General features: G+C 34.6%; 1 protein-coding gene across 7 annotated transcripts in view; it reads left to right on the top strand.

Annotated features, from left to right (window-relative positions):
- The window catches only part of ELP4 (elongator acetyltransferase complex subunit 4), a 140,401-nt gene that overhangs the window by 4,964 nt on the left and 109,729 nt on the right, over positions 1-25,708 (top strand). For 6 of the 7 annotated variants that reach the window (XR_009745009.1, XM_061462802.1, XM_061462803.1 and 3 more), the window contains exons 2-4: positions 879-914; positions 10,367-10,488; positions 22,048-22,176. Coding sequence is in view for 6 of the 7 variants with exons in the window: in XM_061462802.1 (XP_061318786.1) it covers positions 879-914; positions 10,367-10,488; positions 22,048-22,176 (287 nt within the window). In the remaining variant the exon portion in view is untranslated. The remainder of the gene's footprint in view (positions 1-878; positions 915-10,366; positions 10,489-22,047; positions 22,177-25,708) is intronic. The other variant, XM_061462800.1, reaches the window with a different exon arrangement.

The following is a 25,708-nucleotide window of genomic DNA, read 5'->3' on the forward strand; positions in this document are numbered from 1 at the left end:
CCCAGAGTGTGAAGGAGCCACTGGGGCAACCATTCTGAGCTGCTGCTCCTCAGAGAGAGCTCCTGCAGCCAGGGGGGCCTCTCCCTGGGGTTGGGAGCTTCTCGAGGGGAGAGCCTTTCCTGTGGAGGTGAGTGATGGTGGACATTGGGTCGTTGGATATAGACTATAAGAGTCTATAACAGTGTAGTGGCGAGTCCATGTTACACCCCGAACCTGTAGCTGATGTAGGAGGTGGCTGGTCTCTTCTTTCAAGCAACAAGTGATAGGGCAAGAGGTAACAGCCTCAAGCTGTGCCGGGGCCGGGGGCGGAGGGGTTGGACTGGATATTAGGAAAAATTTCTTCCCCCAGAGGGTGATCAGGCATTGGAACAGGATGCCCAGGGCAGTGGTGGAATCACTGTCCGTGAAGTGTTCAAAGCCGTGTAAACAAGGCCCTTAGTGGTTTAGTGGTGGACTTGGCAGTGCTGGAATGGTTGGACGTGATGATCTGAGGGGTCTTTTTCCAACTCAGTTGATTCTATGATTACTCACTTGAGTCATCCAAGGAAAAATTTGCTGGCTCAGACCATACATCATTACTGTAGTACTTGAGCATAGTTGCGTGGAGCTCTGCTGGATCTTTTAACCACAGTGATGATAGTAAGTATATTGTGAAAGTAATTGTAATGTCTAATATGTAATTACATGTAGCGTATAATTATTTCATAATAGAGAATTGTAGGAAGTATTGCAAAGGTAATTAAAATGTTGTTCACTTTTATATTTTTAAATTCCCAGTTATCACCTTTCTTTGACTTACAAACTAAGAAAACTTAATTGTTCTCTAACATGCTATTAAAATGTAGTCTTACTTTATCTTCATTTTATTTTGTTTCCAGGTGGAGGCATAGCTGTTGGAACCCTTCTTCTTATTGGTTAGTATAGAATATATAGATAAGCCATATTCTGATGTGTTTTGTGCTTTTTAATGTATTTTAGTTAACCTATCTTTTCATTGTTTTTTAAACTCTGACTTTTAGGAAAGTGTAACTTTCGGCCCACTTCACTTTGGATAGCCTTCAAAGTGGACTAGTGTCTATTTCAAGAATTACTTGAAGTGGATCAAACACTTTCAGGCAGTTTTGACTCCTCAAGGAGAATACTGCAGTATTCTTTTTGAAAGCAGGGCATTTAGCAAATTTCAGGAAAATTTTCAAATTATTTAATATTTTCTAAGGTCCCTGATTTCCTGTAAGCTTCAGACTGTGTATCATCTCAGAGTTGGTTGGTTGGTTTTTCAGTTTGGCTTTCTGAGGAAGCTGTGAAATACAGAATCTTTTAATCTTTTGGTTGCTGAAATCAAATAAGAGTAAGCTGTTGAAAGCCAGCTTTCTGTCAGGATGTGGATGAGGCACGCTGAGATGCTTAAAGTTTACAACAGAATTCCCTTTGCAGTTTACATTGAAACTGTCTGGTACCATGTCTGCATTGCAGCTGAGATGCCCAGATTTCCTTTCTATTTGAAGTGTAGCAAAGGAGAGAAGGACTGTTGTGCACATACATCTTGTCTTCATATCCCCACGTTATATACTGGACTGTACAAAAAATATTTCCCAGGCCCCTCAGTTTAAACATTGCAGTGAAAACTACAATTGTGAAGGAAGACTAACTTCTTCCAAGTTAGTCTTGTAAGTGCTTACTTACAGTTTCAGCATATAACAATGACCATTATTGCAGAAGAGGAATTTTACGAGATACCACCTGATTTGTCACATCAGTTCATTAATCTTGGGCTTCTACTACAAAACTACTTCAAAAGGGTGCAAGGGCTGAATAATATAAATTTTAATATAAAATCATAAATTTGATTTTGGTTGGGGTTTATTTTCTGTTTTAAGTGTTTAACAGATTAAGGGTCTTTTGAGAAACTTTCAAGCTTGTTACATTCTTAGCAAAAGAGGTGATAGTACAGGGGAAAAAATGAAATGTTATATAGTAGAGAAACACCTGTAGTTGTGTGGCTTGTTACTTTAAAGTACTTTGATGGCTACTTTCATTTCTGCATTTTATCCATGGTTAGAGACAGGTGTTACTGTCTCGCTGAATCTTAGAAAATCTTGATTTTTACATAAGGTATATAAATCAGTGCAGATTAAGTCATTTGAATAGTTGGCTGCCAGAAAAAAATAACTGACATTAGCTAATTCCATGTGGGCCACTGTTTGCGTAAGGCCTACTGTTCAAGTTCACATTCTTTGAGAACTTTTTTTGAAACATTTTTTGAGATACAGCAGTTCACTGTTGCTGAAAGAAGTTGTTCAAATTCTTCTCCCCATTCATGACTGTGCAATTTTATTGTTCCTTAAGCTGACGCCAGTGCTTTTCAACTCTCAATTCTCCCAAGTTGACAGAAAACTCACCCAGTTAAAGAGTGGAAACTTTTCTGTTTAGTGACCTGAATCAGCTCACTAACATGAGATGAGTACCAGAGCCAGCACAAGGGAAAGAGGGGTTGCACAGTGAGGACTAGGAGAGAAAGTAGATGCCCTTTGTCAAGGCAGAAGCTGCCAGTTAAGCTCAATTTTCTCATGAAATTTCATCCAAATTTCTGTGAATTTGGAAAAAATGATAGGTTTGTCTCTTACTGCTTTCAATGAAGATCTTTCTTTTCTAACTCAGTTTGAGAAGAGCTGTAATCTTGCTATAGACAAAGGAAGAAGAAATAAAATTAGAACCTATCATATTTTACACATCAGAGATTAGTTTTGGTTTTTCTTCCCATTACAGTATTCGCTGACCCTTTCAGTAGATGAACTGGATGACACCAAATGAACCTACTAGCTGAAAGATTGTAACTAAACAAAAGACAGTTCTTCAGTTGGTATGCAAGTGGAATACTTCACCATAGGCTGTTGTGAATGTAAAAAAATGTAAATGTAAAAAAAAATCATGGTCTCAGTGGAAACTGGGCAGCATGATGGAAGAGAAAGAAATTCACATTACTAGGTTAGTGGATACCAAGTCCAGCTAAGGAAGTCCTTGAGTCCTCTGAATGGTGTGAGGCTGAGCAAGTACTTGGGTGAAGCATCACATTTGCTTGTTCAGTTCTTACTACCTCTTCCTAAATATCTGCTTTTGGCTACTGTTGAGCATCAGGTTAGGTGTCTGCTTGACCTGACCTTAGTGGCACCAGACAAAGTGCATGCAGTGACAGTGAGCTGTGTGTTCTAATGAAAAAGATGACAAGACTCAATGATTTGAAAATGGGAGGATATTTACCTCATTTCTCTCTTTTCCGCTCCTCTGACTGCATAGCTGGCCATACTCAGTGGTGGGGCTTAATTTACTTATCCCTTGTATTGGATATCTGTGATCTGATATCAAACTTAGCTTCACAGAAACATGAAGGAGTTAGTTTTATTTTTGAAAGCTATTTTATCCCCAGATAAGACAATATATTTTGAAACATATATATATTATATACAAAAAGTCTTAAAGTAAGAACTATGTTTATTCATGAGACATTAAAATTTTTTAAACTAAGTTTTAAAGTTGGTGCAGATAGAATTGTTAATTACGTTGTTAGAATATCCTGTCAGTATATAAAAAAACTGTCGAGAGATTAGTCTGGGCAAGCTTAATATTATACAGGATTGAAGCTGTCAGTGATAAACCTCCTAGGAAGATCTTTTGCATTGTACTCCAACTGTTATAAAAAGGTTAAATTCTTCCCCCTTCCTTCAACATTCTCTAAGGCAAGAATAAATTGCATTACTTTTGGATTAGCTCCCTTTGCAAATTAAATGCTCATCTTCATTATTTGGCATGTTATCTTGGTTAATTTAACCAAATAATAGTAGATTCAGGGTATTAAAATATTTATTTTAACTGTTGTGTTGTGTTCTGAAGATGCAGTAAAGGCACAGGTTACTTGCTAAGACTGCAAACTATTGTTTGAAATATAAGTACACAGTTTTTTAAAACTTATTTCATAATAACAAGCATCATGATTTTCAGTTGAACTTAATTCTATCATATATTCTTTTGACAGTGTTTTATTTATATGAGATTTAAAGAGTTGAACACATGGTAGTCTCATGCAAGTTTCTAACTACTAGAGGAACTTGAAATTTCCTGGCTTTTGGCCATACAGCAAGAATGTTTTGGATTTTAACCAGTACTTTAGTTGCAAAAATTAGTTGCAAAAAGTTGGGCTTATGAGAAGTGGTAAAACAAGTATTCTAACTCTGCGTGAAATTAAATTTAAAAACAAAACAGTTTGTTCAGTATGAATGTGAGGCAACTTGTTTGTTATTTTATCATAAACTGCTTCAAAGTAGCTTTCTAGAAGAATCTCCCCTTTCAAAACAAATAGTATAGATGTTGATTAAGTACACTCCTTTCCTCCTCCTCTCTCCAGTGTACTTCAACCTGTTGCATGTCTGTTTTGCCAGCCTTGGGAAGTGTTTCCAGGAGGATGTTGTTTTGTTTTTTACATATAAGCCTTGTTTATGTAATGCAATCTACTTAGTGAGTTACAGCACACTCAAATAGGTCTGTCCTATGTACCTTATAAGAACCCATCCTTACATACCTTTAAGATGCTCTAGTTTTGACAAGGTCATTGATGGCTAAATGTTTTAATTATCAGTAGGAGGTTTTTTGTTGGTAGCTGAGGTCAATATTAAAAGTTAAAGTTGTCTGGTTAAAAGCCGGTCTATACTTGTACATGCTAAGCCTTGAAGCAGTTTCAGCTACTTTAATTAGCTACTGTTATTTTTGTTAGACATGCAGTTTAACCTGAACGGTAAGAGCTCTCTTCACTTGTCAATATAATCGAATTTATCTTTTTAAGGCTGAAAACTCAATCTCAGAAGAGGTACAAAACAGTGATTTGCTAAATATAATTCTACAAAATACAAGTTACCAGAGTTCACCTTCTTGAAGTATGGCCAAATGCCAAATATTGTAACTTACACGTTTGACAACTCCATTTTGGCATGTGCTAATTAAATGCAAGTGACACAAATATATCCCCTCAAGCTTAGTAAATGTGGACATTAGTAAAGTATCTTTTAAATGGAATTTCAGATTATTAAAATAATCACATCTTATAACCTGCAGCAATTCAGAGAGATGTTTCATAGCTTCAGAAAGACACACCTTAGGTCACAATACCACACTGTAGAACTATCTGGTAAAAAAATGATCCATACTGATAGGCTATGACAGGCTTTTGGCAGCTTTAGGGCAACCTGTCTAGACTTTGTACAGAGAAAAAAATCAGCTATCTGTACATTACATTGTTGCAGTCTTATTTTTTCCCCTTGTAGCTCTCATCATTTTAAGCAATTATGCTACAAATCGCCTCTGTAGTCTTTCAAAGATCTTCATACTGTTCATTATACTGATGTTTAAAAGTTGGCTATTATAAATACTGTCTTTGCATATTTGTTGGATGGTGGGTTTTCTTTGTGACTTTTTGTTCCTTTTCAAGTTATTCTCCATCCCTCTCTTGGAGCATGAATACTTCTGTGCAGAAGGAGCAGTTATGGCTAAAAATTTTTCCTTAAGGCCATGTGTTTACATTTACATATGCATATGCAAAAATCTCACCTATAATTAGGTGAGATTTTTGTCCTTAATTTTTATATAAGTTATATATTTACTGTGCCTCACTCATATCTGCTCACTTTGTTTTCTGTGCCCTAGAGAAACTCCACTGCCTTAAAATTTTGTTTCTAATTCTGTGACCCACTGATTTGTCGGAGTAGTTGCTACAGACAGTCTGTGCACAAAAGTGTTGAGAATGTGTCTTGTGTTCAGTAGCCTGTACAGTGTAGAGGTGAAAAGAGCCATAGATAGGCACTGGTCTTTATCCATAGTTTTCAACATGGTTATATGTTGGAATTCATGGCACTGATACTGACAATACTGCTTTTTTCTTTGTGACTCTTTTATCCATGAAAGGATGCTGTTGTGGAAAGAGACCAGTGGATAATGATCACAATAAACTATTTTATTTATGTCCTTATCCATAGGATAAGAAGAGGTTTTGTCCTGGCAACAATATGCATAACTTCTAGGTAAATAATCTCTTTTCCTTGTATAGTTTTACGCTTCACTAGTTACTCACCTGCTACTTAGCTGTAGAACACTCTGTTCAAAAAGAATCAGAGAAGGCTGTGGGCTGGCGTGTGACTTGCGGTGACTGGACCCAGGAAAGAGTCTGCAGCTGCTAGAGTCTCATTTGTTTATGTGCCTTATTAGGTAGAAATAAAATTCACAATGAAGGCTGCTGACAGGACAGCTCTTCAGCATGGAGACTAAGAACAAAGATTGGGCCAGGCTTGTCTTAAGTATTTGACTGACTAAAATGTACTTAAGTGTTAGTTCCTACACATACAAAATGGATGCTCTTTTGGATGAGGGTATAATTATAAAAATAACAGTTTGAGACTTTATCCTAGCCTTTAAAATAGTAAGTCCAAGTGTTATCAGAAAACAAATACACTTCAAAGTCTTTCATTCAATTTATCCGTGAAAGTAATCAGTAAGCTACTGAAGTACCTGTGCTAAATGATTTGTTTGTTTATTTATAAGAAGAAAGTTGTACTTCTATGGTTTTGAATAGTAATATAACTATTGAAGCCAGGCTACAATGGATGCTATCAGAAAAGCCCCATATGGGTGCACTTTAGATGTTTTGAATACCACAAAAGTTTAGTGACCTAGAAATGAATCAATAAAAGGCCATCCTCTATCTGACAAATTGAAGAACTGAGGGATTCTTACAGATGCATTGACTTTAACAATCCTAGATTCACTGTTTGTAAAGGCTTTCTGAGACACATTTAATCCTTAGAGTACTGTAGCAGACTGTAAGGTGTTTTATATTTAGATCAGTCTCCAATAGTTCATTTCCTATTTTTACTTTAATTTTACTGTTTAAAGTTTACTGAAAATCAATCTAAGAAGATCAGAGGAAATCCTAATGCTAAAATGACATGTCCGTATACAGAATGTGAATACTTTTATTTGGCTAAATTGAAAATTCCTTATTGTTTTGAAAATCATGCTTTGAAAGGGTATGGCAGTGTAAGAACCTCTGTAGTCCTGTTATATTACAAATAAGTCTATTACTCAAGAAAATGAATTATAATGTTAGGTTAGTGAAAGGGTATATATCTATGTTCACTTCTACAGTTTGTTTTAATATTTCAGCGTTTCAAATAAAATTTGAGTAAAAATTCTTAATTACTATAGCCTTATTTCTTTTTAGTTCAGTTAAACAGTCAACACACAGTATGATTTCCTGTATTTATCCATGGTTTATGGAGTTTCCATGTTACATTTGACACAAAATTGAGTATGTTGTTCACTTTCTAATGAATAGTTAATATCAAAACAGTGATCCAGAAAGACTCTCTATAGTTGCACACTCAAACAATAAAATACTTGGACCAATTGAGATATTGGCTTATACTTTATTAAATGTAATTTAAGCACTGTCCGTATGCGATACAACTCAGTGTCTCTGTGCCTCAAATGGTGGATGCTTTTTTATTCACCAAGGATGGCAGCTTAGGATTCTTCCAGAGCACCTCACTAGTGTTCCTTTTCCAATTTTGTTCAAAGGAAGGGAGGTCTAACAAAATTTTCTCCCTCCACTGACAGGTGCTTCAGTGATATGATTACAAGGGAGGTTTGGTGGCTTCTTTCAGGTAGCTCAGACAATTTAAATAAATAATTAATTAATAAGTAGATAACATGCTGTTACTTTGATTTCTGGTGAGCATTTGTTCTTAAATTCAGAGCTTCATAGATGGAGGTTAGCACATGGAAGTCAATATACTGTGAATATTATATTACCAATTATATTGGAGTAAGCAACCAAAGCATAAGTAACTAGAGAGAGCAAATGCTTAGGGGTGTAGGAGCCATATGTATGTGTTCCTGGACTCCAGTTACAAGGGAGGATTACTCTGCTTATGTGTTTTGTTTTCCTCTTGTTGAAGCAGTTTAAGATCTTAGCAGGCTCCAAAGACTATACTTACAAAATAAGACTGTAATACTTCTTCAAAACTTCAGATAGTGCCAGTTTTACTTTTTCCTTCTGCAACAGTAGGCCTTCAGTGTTATCTGAATTGAGTCTTCTCTTCATCCTAGTCTCATACTTGGATCTACATCTTGGTTATGTCACAATGTGTGGTGTTCAATTACCAGGAAAACAGTTCTTCGGTAACACAGTTAATAGCTTTTTAAGCATGGAAGAGTAAACTGTATAAAATATTCAGTTAAGAGCTCCAAGCTTTCAAGAAAATTGGAGTATGTAGTTCTGTGATGCTTTTGGAAACGAGTCTTGCTGAAATCTTAACAAGGGTCCCACGCTGTTGACAGGAAGCTTTTGCCAGCACAGTACTTTCCGTGGTACTGATCTGTACCTGTTTTTCACTAGAACATTATTTTTACAAGGTGTGTTATTGGAAGTACACAGAAGAAGGTTAGTATGGCCTGCTAGGCAGGTTAACAGTATCAAAGGTAAATTATATTAATACAATCTGAGTTCTTAAAACCCACAGACTCTACACTAAACCGGCTATATTAATGGCTAGCATTAGGAGCAAGAGTGTTGTAATTACTGTATTCCCTTTGGTTTATTTGGACATCCAGTTTTATGTAATTTCCTGTCTTAGGGACTGTGTTTTAAAGGATTTTTCTCCATCTTGAAATGTTGCTTTAGAGTGATTTCAAGTTCATTTCTTAGGTTTAATGAAAGAGAAACTTTTAAGTATTTCTCCTTACCAGCAAAGTAGGTAGTCTTGATGCCGCATCTTTAGGAATTATTTTGAAGAAGAAGAAAGATATGAACGAAACAAATCTTCCAAATTTTCAGTTTATACTGTATACTTTTTTTACTGTAAAAATAAATAAAAAATAAATAAAAACTCCCAAATACTACATTTAAAAGTGAAATAACAATTTTAAAAAGGCAGGAAATAAATACTAGTTCGCCCAATATCCCATGATGGATATCTCTGGAGAATTGTTCCTTTCCCAGAGAATTTGAAAATCTGTGGTTTGAATTTTTCTCTTGTTGATCTAAACACTGAAAGTACCATTACTTGTGCATGGTATTAGGAGTGTAGCAGTACAACACTATTTTTCTGTAATTTGTTTCTGAAGTTTCTCCATTACTGTTAATGTTCTTTCTCCTATTTGGATGTATATCGCCTTTCATTCTTTCCTCCCACTCCACTTTATTGATTCTTTTGACTCTTAAGCTCCAAAGCATACTATTCTGGTACATATCAAAGTTATATTCTTTTTTGTTTTCCTTCTTTAGTATTTTTACAAGTTTAGATATGAATAACAACTTTCTTATTTTCAGCCTTTATTATTGCTTTTGTGGCTTTTAGTTTAATATTTTTTAATGTGATAGGGAGGAAATTGTTTCCAAATCGCAGAAAGAAGGGATTAAGAGTCGTGTTGGTTCTGTATAAAGAAAATTCAAATTTTGTTTGCTATTTACTCATTCACTTTCACTTCCCCCATAGTTTTGAGTTATGATAATTTTAATTGTATGACGCTCATTAAGACTTTCAGAGTCTGGTAATTTCTGACATTTAACATGCAACAAAGAAGACAAAGGAAATGCTGGCCTTTCTGAAGTCAGTGGGGTTTGTATTTTTATTTCAATAGTATTTTATCCACAATGTCTGTCAACAAGTACTGTCTCGCTTATTAAACTGTAAGTTTATGTGTGGTTTGAATGTTTTAATGGTTTTGCTTTGCTTACCTTTCAAATATGGTGTTGCAGATTGTCTGGTTTTTCAATGTATCCATTTGTTTTGCCTATTTTTATAGTTTTCAGTTTTGAAATGCAGGTGTAAGGATGTCTCTATAAGAAATTATACCTTTCTATAGCTTTAACAGGCCAAATACAATTAAATTTTGAAAAGCATTAATTAGTAACTGCTTTAAGCAAGTTGATTAATATTTTAAGCATTAAGAATGTAAATATTAACATGGTTCTCCTAAATTAACAAACTCCATTCCCATTAAGCCTGATCTTAGTTGATAGTTATGGGAAAACTTACTACGAAGATATTGCTGTAACCCACCCATGTCTTAGAATCCAATACTTGATTGGATATGTGAGATGATATTGAAAAATGAGGAATATACTATTATCAGTCATTATTTTTTAAAGTTTTGCAATCATATTTTACCTGTTATCTCAGTTGTACATTATATACTCTAGGAGGTAGACCAACAGAGGGCTTTAAAAGTGTTATGAAAATGGAGATGGGCGATTTATCTAACAAAAAAAAAAAAAAACAGAAAAATAACCAGAAATAAAATCCAACTGTTCTTGTTTTCACAGAGGAAGATAAATATGGTCTTTACTCCAATTTGTTGTTCAAGTATTTTCTTGCAGAGGGAGTTGTCTGTGGACATGACTTGTTTGTTGCTTCTGCTAAAGAGCATCCTGACAACATCTTAAAGGTAAAGAACACTCACAAATTTTTACAAGTAAAGTTGTAATCTCTTGATGACTTGAAATACATTTTAAAGTTCATAAATGGTTTAGAAAGAAATTAATTAATCTTGGTGATTCATAAGAACCCGACAGACTGGATTAGTTGAATGGTTTGAGTAAACCCCACAGTGTACAGTTTCCACCTGCGTATCAGGAAGAGTAGTTAAGTTGCTTCCAGTATATTGTGGTAGAAACTGTACAATTTGTGTAGATATTTTTTACAGTTTCCCATAGAAAATAAAAATATAATTTAACCTCTTTATGACTTCCTTTACACATACTTTTCATTCTGTCTTTTTTCTAATAGGAAACATGGCCAGTTTTGGATAGGTTATACAGAAAGGTTCCTTTCAGACTTAAGCTTGCTTCTAAGCAAACACTGATAGTTTCTATTATCAGGAAACTGTATAAGGGAAAAAGCCTAATCAGCAATGAAAAAAATGCTGAAGTGTGAGGATAATCTTACCAAATGCCATTAAATATTTTGTGTCTCTCTAATGCTGCTTTTTTCTAATATCAAAAGTAACATATAATTTACTGATTTCTTCTGCGTCAAGTGAAGTTTGGCTATTTCCTTAAGAGTGTTCAGAGACTATTTCTGGACAAAATTATTACTTTTTTCTTACCTTGTGATGGTATATTTTATGCCTAATCTATTCAATACTGTCTTCAGTATTCAGGAAAAAGTATGTTCTTAATGAAGTTGCATGATTGTGGTTACGAAAGATCTTAAGATGTTTTTAATGAACTTGAGCCTCAAGAGGGTTTATTTAGGGGTGAAATATTTATAATTTGTTCTTGTGGTTTAGAATATAGCATGAACAACTAGATTAAAATTTTAGTTTGAAGTAGAATAGAACATGCTATATTTTTAAATAATATTTTTTTTTAAATCTGATGATTAAGGCATTGACCGTACAATATATGATTACTGCAGTTGTTCTTCTCATAAAATTTAAATCATTCAAATTAATGTTTTCATTGCATTGCACTAAAACTGCTTAAAATAGAGCAGCTAGCATACATTTTATTCTTTCACCTTTGAATCAGTCGTTCATAGCATGTTAGATTTTTCCTAGCTCTGGTTCTTATACTTTTGCAGGCCAACCAACAGACATTGTTACTGCATCTCTCCTTCTTGTACCAGTTTGAGCTTGTAGTCATTCTGACTTACTGAGCTCTGAAGTCTTAATTTGGAATAAGTTTTCCTTCTAACTTTTCAGGGGTAGATACTAGGTAATAATACTGCATTCCTCTGGTGTAACTTCATAGTGGTGTTACTATAAAGGATTATAAATGGAAGGACAATATTACTACAGGAAAGCTGAAGAAAACAATTTTGTTTTCTTCCTCTATTTGTGTGTTTATGTCTATCCAACAGGATTCTTGTCTGTGCTTTTCTGCTGTTACTGTGACTATTCAACACTTCCTTTGCTTAACAGACAAGACACAGTAGAGTTGATTTTTCTGGTTTCTATTGCTGTCTGAAATTGCTTCAGTGAAATAACCCTGTAATATGCTAGGCATCAATCTAAAAAATTACACTGGGAAAGCTTAGGCACTTCTTGAAATGACAATATGTGTTACCTAAAATACATTATTGCCTCACTTAGAAAAAGGCTGTTGTTGGCCACAGTTAGGTCTCCAGATCACAAAAGTGGAGGAGTTTTCCCTACAACTGCTTCACTTGGCTTTTTTAAAAGAGAGAACCTTCAGGTATTTCAGGAAGTCCTCGACTGTCATAAAAATGAAGTTTTGGGGATTTGGATGTCTCCATCAGATCAGAATTTTAGTATAACATATCTGACCATTGACTAACATTGCATTTTATTTAATGAGACTGTATTTTTTACTGAAAAGGCAATGTAAATAATGGTACATATCAACCTGAATTATACACTTTATGCTTGGGTTTTATTTTATAAAATTCAAGTATGGATTCAATATATTCCATAACTAGTATTCTAATTAATGGGTGTTTTATGTAAAGGCAGTTCATTAACTGCCTTATGTCCATATTGTGTGGTCAGTCTATCTATACATTCAGTTCTTTGCTAAGATGACATAATTGCCCTATTCTAATTCTGTGGTGTGATTGGAAGTTTCTTGAGCCTATAAACAAGACAAATATTGCTGGTAGTAAGAAGGGAAAAAGACATTCTTAGAGACCATAATTATCTTGAAATTGTGTATAACTAGAAGACAAGCAGAGGATAAAATGCCCTGATCAGCTGCCTAAAATACATTATATTACCACCCACCAATTTATCCATCATCCTTTGAAAACATATTCATACCTTTTGTAGTCAAAGCTTCTTCGGGAAACTGGCATTAAGACATAATGCTGAAAAATTATACACCTCTGGTAAAACTTACTGAGCTATACATACTGGGTTTTAAAAAGTATTTTAACATGTGAGAGCACTTCTGTTCAATTTATGTTCTTCAACAAAAGGCAATGTTTTACTGTAAGGGCATAAATACTGGGAATAGTATATAATGTAAGAAACAGTATGGTATACTTCCATGATTGATCATAAAATAGAACTGATTGCGTTGGTAAATGGAAAACTAATATGATAATAAAATAACAGAGGGAAACATGTCTTAACATTCAGTTTTCAGTACCATACCTTATTAAGCTTAGTCCACAAATTATGATAGACTGTTAAGTGCTCAAGCTTAAAACCAAAGAGAAATTAGTAAAGTAGATAATTTTTTTCTCGTATCATATTCCCTTAACTTCACTGCATTTAGTGACTATACTTTTTTTTATAATTAGCACTCTAAAGTTAATGCCAGCTATTTTGAAGTACCATGTAGTGTATGTGTTTGAGAACATACAGATTTAAGTATATGTTTACAGTTATTACAAAGGAAATCTTAAACACTGTTATGCTTTTTGCAAGAAACAGCAAACAAGGGAATTGAATGTTTCCTTGAACTGTAGCCAAAATTAGAACAGGCTTGCATCCACTTTAAGTTAGGCTGGGTATCAGAGTGACTTCTGGAAGCCATAAAAACACAGTAACTGTAACAGCTTAGTTCTTCACACCTCTTCCCCTTGTTAGTGCCAAAGAATGGTTCCAGTCTTAATAATTAAAAAATAAATAAATCTTTGTGATGGCTGCATTTCCATATTTCTCACATTTTCTGCTTTTGATTTGGCACTAAAATTCTAGAACTGCCTATAGAAAAATTTATTTGCATTTTCTCCTAATTTTTTTGTCTGGACCTTTCAGGAGAACTGATTCTCACAAGTTTTAGTGAGAAAAAATTGGATTATATTTGCTAATTATGAGCTCATCTTAACAATAAAGAGTGCTCTCTGTTAAGTCGCTTTTTCTGGGGAGCCTGTGCAAAGTTTGTCTCAAAAGGAAGACTTACTGGTCAGTATACATGCTGGAAAACAGAAAGCAGCATCCACTGAAGGCCAACAATTTCCATGTGGGACCCTTGGCAATGTTACATCAATGACCATTCCACTGGGAACCTGGAAGCATGAGGTGAAAAAATGGGAGGTTGAGAACTGCTTTCTAGACCTGTGTCTGTTCATCTCCTATGGAAAAGTTGAACACTTTTCCGTAGGAAAATTACTTTGCTGAAATAGACTTTTTTTTTTTTTTTTTTTTTGTTGTAGTCACACAACTTTTGGAAAAAGAGTACTGCTTTTTTATGGAATTTCTGTTTTCAAACTGGAATTTTACTACAGGATACTTCTGGACTCCTTTGAGATTGTCTTTTATAGGTTCTCATACAAGAAGAGAGGATAAAGAGCACATCCTTCGAGAACAAAAATGTATTTGAACATAATCTGTGAGCCTACTGCATATTGTGGGATGCTTTTCCTAACTCTCCTATAGAGGATAGGCTTCTTAGAAGGAAATGTGTTCCCCAAAATTTTGCCTCCAGTCAAATCCTTTGAGGCTTACCATAATATGGCATAAACCGGTATTCACCTTACACATCTGGTGTCATTGGACATCCAGGTTTGAAACTGAACAAATGTGCAAACTCTTTGCTCTCTGGAGATTCTTTTTAGTAGTAAAGCTCTTAGTGTGCCCAGGTATCAGATACACAGCTTCAGTGTGTTTGCTAGATACATCCTGAAGTCAAGTCAGTCAGGAGACACCAGGATTCAGCTGTTGCATGCTGTTCAATGTTATCACTTAATACACAGAAATCTAATTACAGTTACAGCACTGCTGAACTTTCCTGACGCCTATTATTTCTGTTTTTGAAGTGAAGATAGCCTTGTGGCACAAAGACTAGGGTTGAAGCTAACCCTGGCAGCTGTCTCAGAGTTTGAAAGTTTCTTTGAAAAGTCTAATTTCCTTACTATATAGCTCTTGCTCATCTGTTTACTTTTCTTACTTGTATGGTGGGTAAATAGAATATCTAATTTTACTTTTTTGTCTATTAAAACATTAATGTTTTAAGTATATTATACTATATAATTTTCTGTATGACAAAACAGTGTTATAAATTTCACAAAGAAGTTGTATGGGTGTGAAAGGATGCTGGAAAAAAAATCATTTCTCTTTAAAAAGAATGAAATCCTTTTAAGCAGTATCCACACTCGGAGCTCTCTAATGTGTAAAGCTTAGTCTTTGTCAAAAGTTCTAACTAATCTAATAAAAAGATTTTACAGAACCAAAGGAAATAAATGTTTGGCTTAAATTTCAGGTTTCCCCTCTAGCAGTCCTTGGCTGTTTATTACAGTATTTTCTTTCATGATCTTAGTTATGAGATTGATTGTTTTTAAACGCAGCTCTTACTTAGCCTGTTCAATGTATCATGGAAGTAGTAGCGTAGAACCTCCGAATGTTTAGGCTTCAATGTTCTCAAATAACTATTTTACAAGTCTACTTGGTAACTCTGTAGAATTTATTTGCTCAGTTAGCGAACTATTGCTGATGGTGCTAAAGGTGTTTGTGAATAATGCTGTTATTAGATCTGTTTAGACTTAGCTTATTATACTTTGCAGCAGAGTTTACAGAATTTTGGGCAAGGGCACTCATTTTTATTTAGTTTTTTCACATTACTTCTTTTACTAGGTCATTCTCTTTTTTGTTGTATTCATCTTTTATGTAAGCATTCTTGAGCTGATTCAGAAAAAATGAAATAAATAAAAAAATCTACTTGTATGCATTCCTGGGTTTCAGTGGTGTGAGACAGAGCCATAGTGCAATGAAGTTACAGCAAAGGGTTCTGTGACTTGACTGTGGGGTTCACTTCTCTGTATATGAAGTAGAGAATATATTCGTATGGGTTAAAAAAAAAAAATAAAAAATCCCCCTTACAGTACTTTCCATTAACCTTCTTTATTTCCTAACCCAGAAGAATATTACTTCCCTTTTCACATAATTCTTGTTTATCCTGAGTTGACATCCATTTGGTCCTTTTGAATGCCAAATAAAAATTTCCATAGCACAGCCTTACCTGGAGATGGAAATAAATTGTTGCACAAGGGCCACTGAAAGGAGAAAAATTCTGTCATTTGTGTTCTTTAACAGTAGACCTTGTCTTCACAAGTGTTTACAATCAAAATAGAATCCTCCCCCCTTTTGGGAGTAGGGCCCTTAAAACTGACATTTATATAATACCTTATTGAAAAGAAAATATTTTCCCTTCCTGACTTACCATCTGGTGTCCTCTAAATACTAAATATTAACATATTGAAAAAGAGCCTTAAACCCATGTGAGTTTAAATATTGTTGCAGTTAAAGTTCAACAGTGAGCTGTACTCCCTTTAGTAGTTTTTATTCCACATTTCTTTAATCTTACCTATGATGATAGTGTATTGCAAAATAGCTGCATAAAACCATGTGAACAACATATTTATTGATACATAAATAGATAATGTTTTAAATTCTTAAGTGCTATTAATTATACAGTTATTGAAACCTCTAAGGATCAAAGGATTTTATATCAGAGGGATTTCACATACAGCTTGGATTATGTTGCTAAATAATAGCACAGTAGTACTTCTTTAGAATTGAAAAATAGCTTAGAGAGGAGTATGATGCCTATAGTTGGTGTAATGCATTGGTAATTAAGAAGGTGTGAGGTTAAGCTTCATTAGCTGCTGTGGGATTGTATCTTGGATTTTATTATCCCCTAGAGAACGTAAGAAGCGAGAGAGGTCAAACTGTTAGAATCTGATTTTGCTTCGTGCATCTGCCAAAACAAGGCAGGCAAAGTAATGTGGCAGCAAACACAGAAAGGCCTAGCTTGCTCACAGGTATGGGTTGTGCTCCACATTATTACAAAGCTAAAATATTTATTAATGAAGTTGTTTCTTGTTTGCAATAAAACCTTCATAAGCTGAGTTTGTAGAAAACAAATTTATTTTAATTGCATTGTCCTTTAGTATTAGCACTTTGGAAAATAATTTTCTTTCCCAAACTTTTTATTTTAAAACATAGTAACAAACCTCTCTTTCCTTCCTACTACATCTCACCCAAAGACAAATGCCCAATCAAACCACACTTAATAACTTTAGCACTTGTCTGCCTTTCTGTGTACTCATGTTACAGAGCAAAGACTGGTATTTTAGTTGACCCCAAGAAATGCTGTGGTTTTGGTTTGTTGTGGGTTTTTTTGTTTTTTACTACTGCACTGCTGTGTGCTTTGGATTTTAATATACCTTATGAGAGATTTATCTTTTCTTAGCCTGGAAGAATGTAACAGTTCTCAGGAGTTGATACACTGGATGCCACAAAATTGTCAGTCCGAAAGCTTTTCAAAGCTATATGATGTGGGAGCGGAGATACTTTTAAGCAGAAACAGGTTAAATAGAGATACTACAGGCTGAGAAATCAAGTCTCTTAGTCTTTTGTTTAAGTAACACTTTTATTTCCAAATTCTGAATGTAATTTTGGAAGTAACTTTTAAGCATTTTCATTAACTTGTATTCTGAAATTCTGATTTTTATTCTAAGAACATAAAGGTATTTAAACCTAAACAGGCTCACAATCCCAAATCCTGCTTTAAATTCTGATATTTTCAGCAGAATTTAAGCGCTTTTTCATTGTGATAGAGAAGTACAGTTCTCAAACATAAATAATTATTTAATAAGACTGCTGGAAAATAGTGTGTTTCTTAATTTGCAATGAAGCTGGGAGAACGGGAGTTGTGCTAAATCACTGCTCCTGAGTCCACTCACACAGATATCTTGAGGAGAAGCCCAGGCTTACCCATCTTAAAATGTTGCTCATGTCTTCGACTACTCTCCGTGCATGTTTTGCTGTATAGTTTTCAGTTCGCTTTTTATATAGCTGTGCCAGAAAAGCTGGTGTTCTGTGGCTAGTTTGGCTGCTGGTTTGCTTCACCCTTTCCATAACTTTTCCTTCTAGTTTTAAGAACAATCTGAGAATTGATGAATATGTTGTAGTTCTTGGACAATAATGATACTTTTCATGACATGGAAGAGCTATGAAGTACTTATCTAACAACCAGCCTTAATCTTTGAGAGTATGCCTATGTTATGACAATGGAAAACTTTTTCGCACTTGGGTGCTTTGTATCACTCAGGTATGGTCAGGTTTGGAAAGAGCTGTTTCCTTGAAAAAAAGAGCATTTAAATATCTGTTTCAGAAGAGGGGAAAACCTTTTGTTCCAGTTGCATTTATCATGAAGATAAAGATGTTTGGATCATTTCAATTTCAGTATTGCCCATAAAACAGGTTTATATAACTGTGTTCTTTGTCTGTAATTCTCCCAGTCCCAAGCCTACTAACCAGTTCTAAGCTCTCCTCCTTTCAAAATGTGCTTATACAAAGATCTAGTTTTGAAAATTATGGACTGGGATACATGAGTCAGGACATCCTAAGGCAAAACACTGTTAGCAATCATCTGTATATCATACTTAGTCTTTTACGAGGCTAATGAAGGCATGCACATTGACTTCTAGTCAACGGAGACATACCTTCAAATAGCAACCACATGTTCTGCCTCTCTTTCATACAGGTTAGTGTAAATGAGACAGAAACAAGGGTAAACAGAAGCTGGGATAATTGTGGTAAAGTTAGGATGTTTCTTGCACAGGGACAAGAAAAAGGTACATCTAAGAAACATATTTTTCAGCTAAGTGTGGTAATTATTAGATAATGCATTTTGGAAAAGCCACTGAGGAAATAAAGAGTTGTTCTTGGCACGAGAGTGCTTCTTATTCCTCCTGTGGGGTAGCAAGGGACTAGAACAGCATAAACCTGATGTAAAATAATGTATGTGCTGACTGCAATGGTAATAAACTATACTAAACTATATTGTCAAAAAAAGACTACTTCAGATGATTACTTAGAAGGGTCTTTACTAGCTTCAGGTAAAGCCATTTTAACTTGATCTCTTAATCTGCTTCATTCTTAGCAGCAGTTAGGGCATACCGCAGTGCCTAATTGTGTTGCACTGATAATGCGTCTGCCTCTGATTATTTTGGACTGAGGTTCTGAGTGTCATCAGCTAGTGTCTCCCTTCCATATAGTGCTGTGTAAGAAGGTTTTGTTCTGTGTTTGACTGCAAGGCAAAAGCTTTCTTTCAGTGTTATATGAGGGTATTGAAGTAGCTTGTGTTTCATCAGTAATGCTTGGAGAATCTCCCCTTACTGTCTTGACCTCTGTCACATTATGTGTGATGTATATAAAGACAAATGTATATAGCTAAATGCCTCCATCTCAAATTTGCCTTTGCCTATTATTATATAGTAACAATGAACTAGTAGTACAAGTGACAGGCTTTTGCAGTGATTCTAGAGGAGAAAAATATTAAATTGCTTGAAAAAAATGTTGGTGATGTTTTTCTTCTTACTTCCAGTAAAGGTGAACTATGCCATTTCCTGGATTTCAGCTTTGTGTTTGATGTGATACCTGCTCAGTCATAATACAGCAAGATGAGGTAGCAACTTGTTACATCAGTGGTGGGATTTGAAATGGGCACAAGCTCTGGGAGTTTGATAAAATGCTTAAGCAGGATTTCAGGATTTCTTCCAAACTTCTCTTGGCTGGCACTTGTTTTCAGAAAAACAGAGGTTACTCACCAGGATAAAAATTTAAAGGTAGTACCTGGGAGCCAGTTGATCTTGCTGAATGAAAGGAAGAGAGATCTGGAAATGTTGGTTTGGCCTGTGGGATTATTCCTTTACATAACTCACTTTTTAAATGAAGGTTGACTTTTTCTTTTTTTTAATTACTGCAGTTGAGCAATATTTTGACATGATCATGTGTTAGCAGCTTTTCACTATAAAAGACATTTTTACAATAGCCAGTTTAAATCTATGGATACATCTATTAGGAAATTAAATTTGCATAAAAGTTTAACTGTCCAGTAGTTTGTTTTCAACATAGCACCTAAATTTGAAATAAGATTCATTAACTATTTATTGTGGATATCTGAGTTACATTAGAAATTCAATTTTTTCTTTTTTTCTTTTTTTTTTGTAATTAAAATCCTTTCTGTAATGCTCTTAGAAGTAAACACAAATAATATGTATCCACATAGATGTGAAATGCATTGGTGTGCTTGTCAGCTCATGTTTGTATTTAGACTTTTTCAGAAGCTTTCGGTACAGTGTTCTGTTTTCATTTTCTCCTACCCATCAGAAATCTTTGAAAGTTTCCCTGCTTTCATTCTGGGTAGGTATAAGTAAACTTTGACAAGAATAATGTGTTTTTTTTTTTTAATTTATTTTTCTTTTTACTGGAACATCCATTATAAATCTGTAAATTTAATGAAAGTGGTAAATACTAACTTACAATTACCATCTTTGTGTAGCTTTCCTACCCACAAAGCTTAATTTTTAAACTCTACTAGTATCGGTATGATATACAAGTGTATCTTTTAAATAAGCTGTAAGAAATCTTAACATTTAATTCTGTACATCACCATCCTCCTTCACAGCCTTTGCCAGGCTTTTGCCAAATGAAAGTGAATAAAATAAAATTATGTGCTCAAAAGGTATGGCTTCATCTTCTGCTCAGCTTCTGAAACACAGGGGTACAGCTGTCCTATTTCTGCAACTGTTGAAGCAACTACATAAATGTTTTCATAGCTTCCATTACCCTTTCTCTGAGGGGGCATACTGACCAGCCACTGAAAGAGACAAACAGTTGTCCTGAAATTAGAAACATTTGTTCTCAATGTTTTCAATAATTGTAGATATTATGATAATTTATACTAAAGAAACAAAAATAAATCATGTTGTTCCAAAGATTACATACTGGACTATACGCAGGTTTTCTCTCTTGTATTCTTTAATATTGAATTAATATTAAATCCAAAATGGATTAAAACTTTCGTTGTCTTATTTCTATGTGTGTCTGTTTATACCGTGTCTGCCTACATAAAGCTGTGACTGTAATTTGATGTTTATGGTCCGTATCAGCTCTATGTTATGTTTCATTTGTATCCCATACTTCCATTGAGCTGCTTTTCTGAAGTTTTCAGATTTTATTTTTTTCTTTTTATGTCTTCACACCTCATACCTTATAACAGAGATCCCGGCTAGCTCTATATATTTTTAACCCTTGAGACTACATCTCAGTTCTCTCTCAAGAGTCTTTGTTTAATGAACTTAGTTTTCAAATAAATCTTGGCTCTATTTATAGCAGATAAAGAGTACTTTTTCATTCCAGTTTACAGAGATGGGTGATAAAGTTGGGTCAGAAAACTTGGTAGCACTTCATTCCTCTAGTCAAAGAGCATAAATTCTGAACACTGTGCTTGGATTGCATCCAGTGTTGTTCACTTTTTCAGCAATGCAAGAAAGATAGAAAGCAGAAGAGTGTAATACAGCATTGTTCCTAATCTAGGTCTAAATCAAAGCTGCAGTTCTGTCCTCATAAAACAATTACACTCTCCTGTGTGCAGTGTTCTTTTTTATTTTTATTTATTTTTAAAGCCAGAAGTGTTTCTATTAGATCCTTCTGATAAACATTCTAGTACTAAATATTTGTCCCTTCCTTTCATTCCTTTATTTGTGCTCATGAGGAAGCCATCATTAGTAGATATCATGCATAATGGCTAGGAGAAGAGAAAATTGAAGCCATCCTGTTACAGTTATTTTCAGCCTGTGTCGGTAGGCTGTTGGGTCTGTTGAATGCTGTTGAAAGATCTACAGAAGCTAACAAAGAAAAGTGATCTTATTATAAAATAGGCTTAAATTCACTATGCAGTGAAGTTGTCTTTTCTCAGAAATAGAATAGTTTAGGAGATCAATCTTTAAAGCAAGATGAAAAAAAAAGGGAATGTGGATGTTGCTCAAAATGTGTTGCATATTCAGTGTGGTATTTCCATTCTGCATTCTCTTATAGTTGCATAGTTTCCCCATAATAATTACATGTATTTCTTCACCCTCAGTTTTGGTAGTGAGGCAGTATTTCAGAACAGCTATTTTAATCAAGTTTTGTTAAGAAATTTGCGACTATCCATTATATTAAGTATATTATCTAACTTTTAGGGGGAGAGAAATAAAAATCTGAACTGCCATTTCTACCAACAGCTGACACTCTCTTGCTCTCCATCTGCAGGAGCTTCCAGCCCCTTTTCTTGATGAGCAAAGAAATGAATTGGGAGAAGAAGCAACAGCTGTTAAGTCTGCAGATTTTCAGGATTCTATGAAAATAGCCTGGCGCTACCAAAATTTACCAAAAATTGAGGTAATAGGTATTTCATGTTTTTTTCCTCTTGCAGTCAAAATGAATTTGCAGAGCATATGCTTTTCCATATAATCTACACAACAGAACCGCCAACAGACAGTTTTACAGGATTGCCTCCTGAGGGCAAATTATCATACACCACAAATACCAAAGTAGTTTTGATTGCTAGAGATACAGAGAGAAGGGAATTTGTGAGTGCAGGAAATGTAAAACTTTATGCAGACAGTAGTAACTTAAAAGTAAAAAAAAAGTTAACATTCCATGGAATTTTTCCATTAGTATTATGGTATTATAGTATTAGTATTATTAAATTGAGACAGCTTGTTGTGAAAGTTTTAATAATTTGGTCACTTACAAACTTTCCCCAAATTTAGTTGTACACAAATTGCTTAAGTAGGTTTAATCAGCAGTACTTACTAGATCTCTGTGGTGAAAGTACTGGTGTGAAAGCAAGCTGTTGTCCTGCTTATCCATGTGCATAGCAGAAGTAAGCACTTGAGATTATATCAGCATCACTGTCACTAGAAACTAATCACTGTGCAGGGAGAGTACAAGAAACAAGCCCAATGATCAGTCTTTCAGAGTTTGCAGTTGTTAGTGTTTTGTGAATAATATACCTCCAGAGGTTGGTGACTTTCTTACTTAATCCAATGGCACAATCAACCCATAACAAAATTATAGCATTTCTGATGATCTAGAACAAAAAGCTTATTTTCCCCTTGCATTGTAGCTTACATTTATAAATTCTGGTTTAGATGTAGTCATACCTGCCTAGTAAGTTCAGTCTTAGTCTTAAAAACATAATTGGAATGTGACAAAATGATCTTACAAGGCTTGGCGTGTTTGGTTTTCTGTGAAATTGCCCAGACACGGTTATATAGTTGTGTCAGAAAAGACTTATATATGGTGACATACCAAATCAAACAGCCTCCAGGGTAACCATATAATCTCATCAATTTTATTATTGTGGAGCTGGCTTTGCCACTCTGAACCATCCCAAAAATAATTTGTCCTTTTTAAAATCTAGCAGAATTTCTGGTACACTGGTATTGAACTGATTGCATATTGGTCACAAATAGTGTTCTGATGTCCTAACAAAATAGCAAAACATAAATAATCCAGGTAGATATGTAGTCATCTTCTATAACTTCATAGAAGTAATCACTTTCACTAATACAATATTTCACTATAATACATAATGTACTTATCCTCAGTTACTGAAATTTGATTATGCAAGATAGAATAAAATCTTTTGTGGGGTATTTCCCTTGTTACCATGGTTGCTTTCTGAATAGTCATGGATACCGATCAATCTGAATAGCTGAGATACAACATTTTTAATGTATATGTTAAATTTATTTTAAAAATGAAAACTTGCAAATGGCGGTCTAAAGCCATCTAGACCTAAAACTCCTCAGGATATTCTGATAACTGAAAAATAGGTTTGAAATTTATATTTTTCAACATTTTATTTGCTATTTTTTATGATTTATTTACGTTGTTGGTGCTGTGCTAAATTTGATTGGTGAATATACACCATTGAGGAAAAATGTCATGTTGCCTTGCAGCACCCTAGATGTTTGATACACTTAGCCGTATCATTTAATTAACAACTTCAGCTGTGATTTATTCTTTAAATATTCTTTTGCTGAAAAAAAAAAAGCCCAGAAACAAAACAAAACATTGAATTAATTTTCAAGGTGTATTTTCCAAAGTGGTTGAAATGAGAAACCAGTACATTCTGAAAAACTGCTGTCAAATAATTTCAAGTATGAAAGAGAGAAAATAGCTTTGCTTTAACTAGAACTCTAGTTAGCAGGAAACTTTTCCATCCACTATCTGCCTTTACATGAAGTTAAGAATGCTGAGTAAAAGCTGGTTTTGTGGTTTTTTTAGTCCTTAATTTATTTTTTATTTCTAAGTAATAAAAGAGATTTTCATTAATAGTTCACATGTTCCCTTCCCATTTATTAGACCTTATTTCTGCATGGTATTTATATTGGTACTCTTAATGACTATCACAGTTGCTCCTTACATGTTGCATATACCTTGTACATCAGAAAAAGACAGAAGATAGAGAAGAAATTTTTCAGAGTAACATGTGCTTGATGTGCCTTTGCCAGTTTGTTACTTTCATCTGTATCAGAGGTTAATTTTGTTTAAACTTTTGAGTATATGGACAGCCTATTTTGCAATGCAAGACAGTTGTGGGGTTTTTCTTTTTTTTTTTTTTCTTTTTTTTTTTTTTCTTTTTTTTTTTTTTTGAATGAACTGCTTATGTTCTTGGGGCAATATATAAACTGTCACAGCATGAAATCAATTTTCTGCCTTGATTCATCCCAAATCTGAGATTTCTAGCACATTAGTATTGCAATTAGAAACATTAACAGCAGACGGTAGTATAAAAGCATGCTCTGCTCACTGACAGTTTAGTGTATTTCTCCTTGTGCAAAGTAGGAAAGAACAGGCTTGAGCCTCCAATCCACTAATAAATTTATCAGATCAAACTTAAGAGGAGTGGAAAGTCTCTGCTTCACACTCTCCATGGTCATTCTGCTAAGGCAGATTATTCATGCTTACTTGATTCAGGTAGGCTTTTTGCAAGCTTCCCCGCTAAGCCTGGGAATGCAGTACATTGAGGCCTATTCACAGGCTTCTGACATAGACCGAGCTTTTATTGCATGGTGTTTTATTATAGACAAATCCTAGTCTCCACCCAGTTTGTAGGCACTGTGCTTATTCTTTTGAATCAAGAGGGGTTATCACCTACCTTAATCCATGCAGCAGGGTGGATTAAGGACACCAATGTGCCTCAGGATTCTCAAAGAGGATCCTGGAAACTTCTTGTTTCTTCTTTTTTGCTGTCTTTACTAAACTCTATTGGGTCTCAGTAAGGATTTGCATCTGAAATGGGCAACCTGGAGCTTTTCTCAATGAAGACATCAGATCAAAGTTCAGTTAGTCAAGGCCTTTCTAAAACATTAAGGGGGCTTGGAAGTACACAGTAAAAAGATGAGCTCTGGCAGAGATTGCAGTAAAAACATTCTGATCTGTAATCCGGATAAAGAATAGATTATAGGCCAAAGAACAGCCCCTGTTTAAATTGCTTTCAGAATCCTCATTTTAAATAAAGTTACATTTTATGTTAAAAATATTTAGGGTTTGATAGATTGTTGCATTTTGTTGGGCTTCCTTCTTTAAAAATCAGTTACTGATAAATCGGAGCACTGACTTAGAGAATGTGGGTTTCTTATATTTTTTTTGAGAAAACTGATCTGCCTCTTATGACTAGATATACATGAACAATTTTGTGGTTTTTTTTTTAATTAAAAACTAATTATGTATTTTAGTGAAAAGTTTGGGTTTAGTTTGGTTATTCTATTGGTTTTGTAGGAAAGATTGTATTGTTGTTGCTGTTTATAATCTTTGATAACTGATCAGGCCTACTACCTATTAATCAAATAATTTCAAAGTATATGCTCCAAATCAAATTATTCTAATTAATCTTAGCAGGTTTTCGTAAGCTGAAGCA

Source organism: Pezoporus flaviventris, unplaced genomic scaffold, assembly GCF_033815535.1.
Source record: "Pezoporus flaviventris isolate CSIRO_AGI_PZ_B2104156 unplaced genomic scaffold, CSIRO_AGI_Pfla_v1 ptg000036l, whole genome shotgun sequence".
Taxonomy (NCBI): Eukaryota; Metazoa; Chordata; class Aves; order Psittaciformes; family Psittacidae; genus Pezoporus; species Pezoporus flaviventris.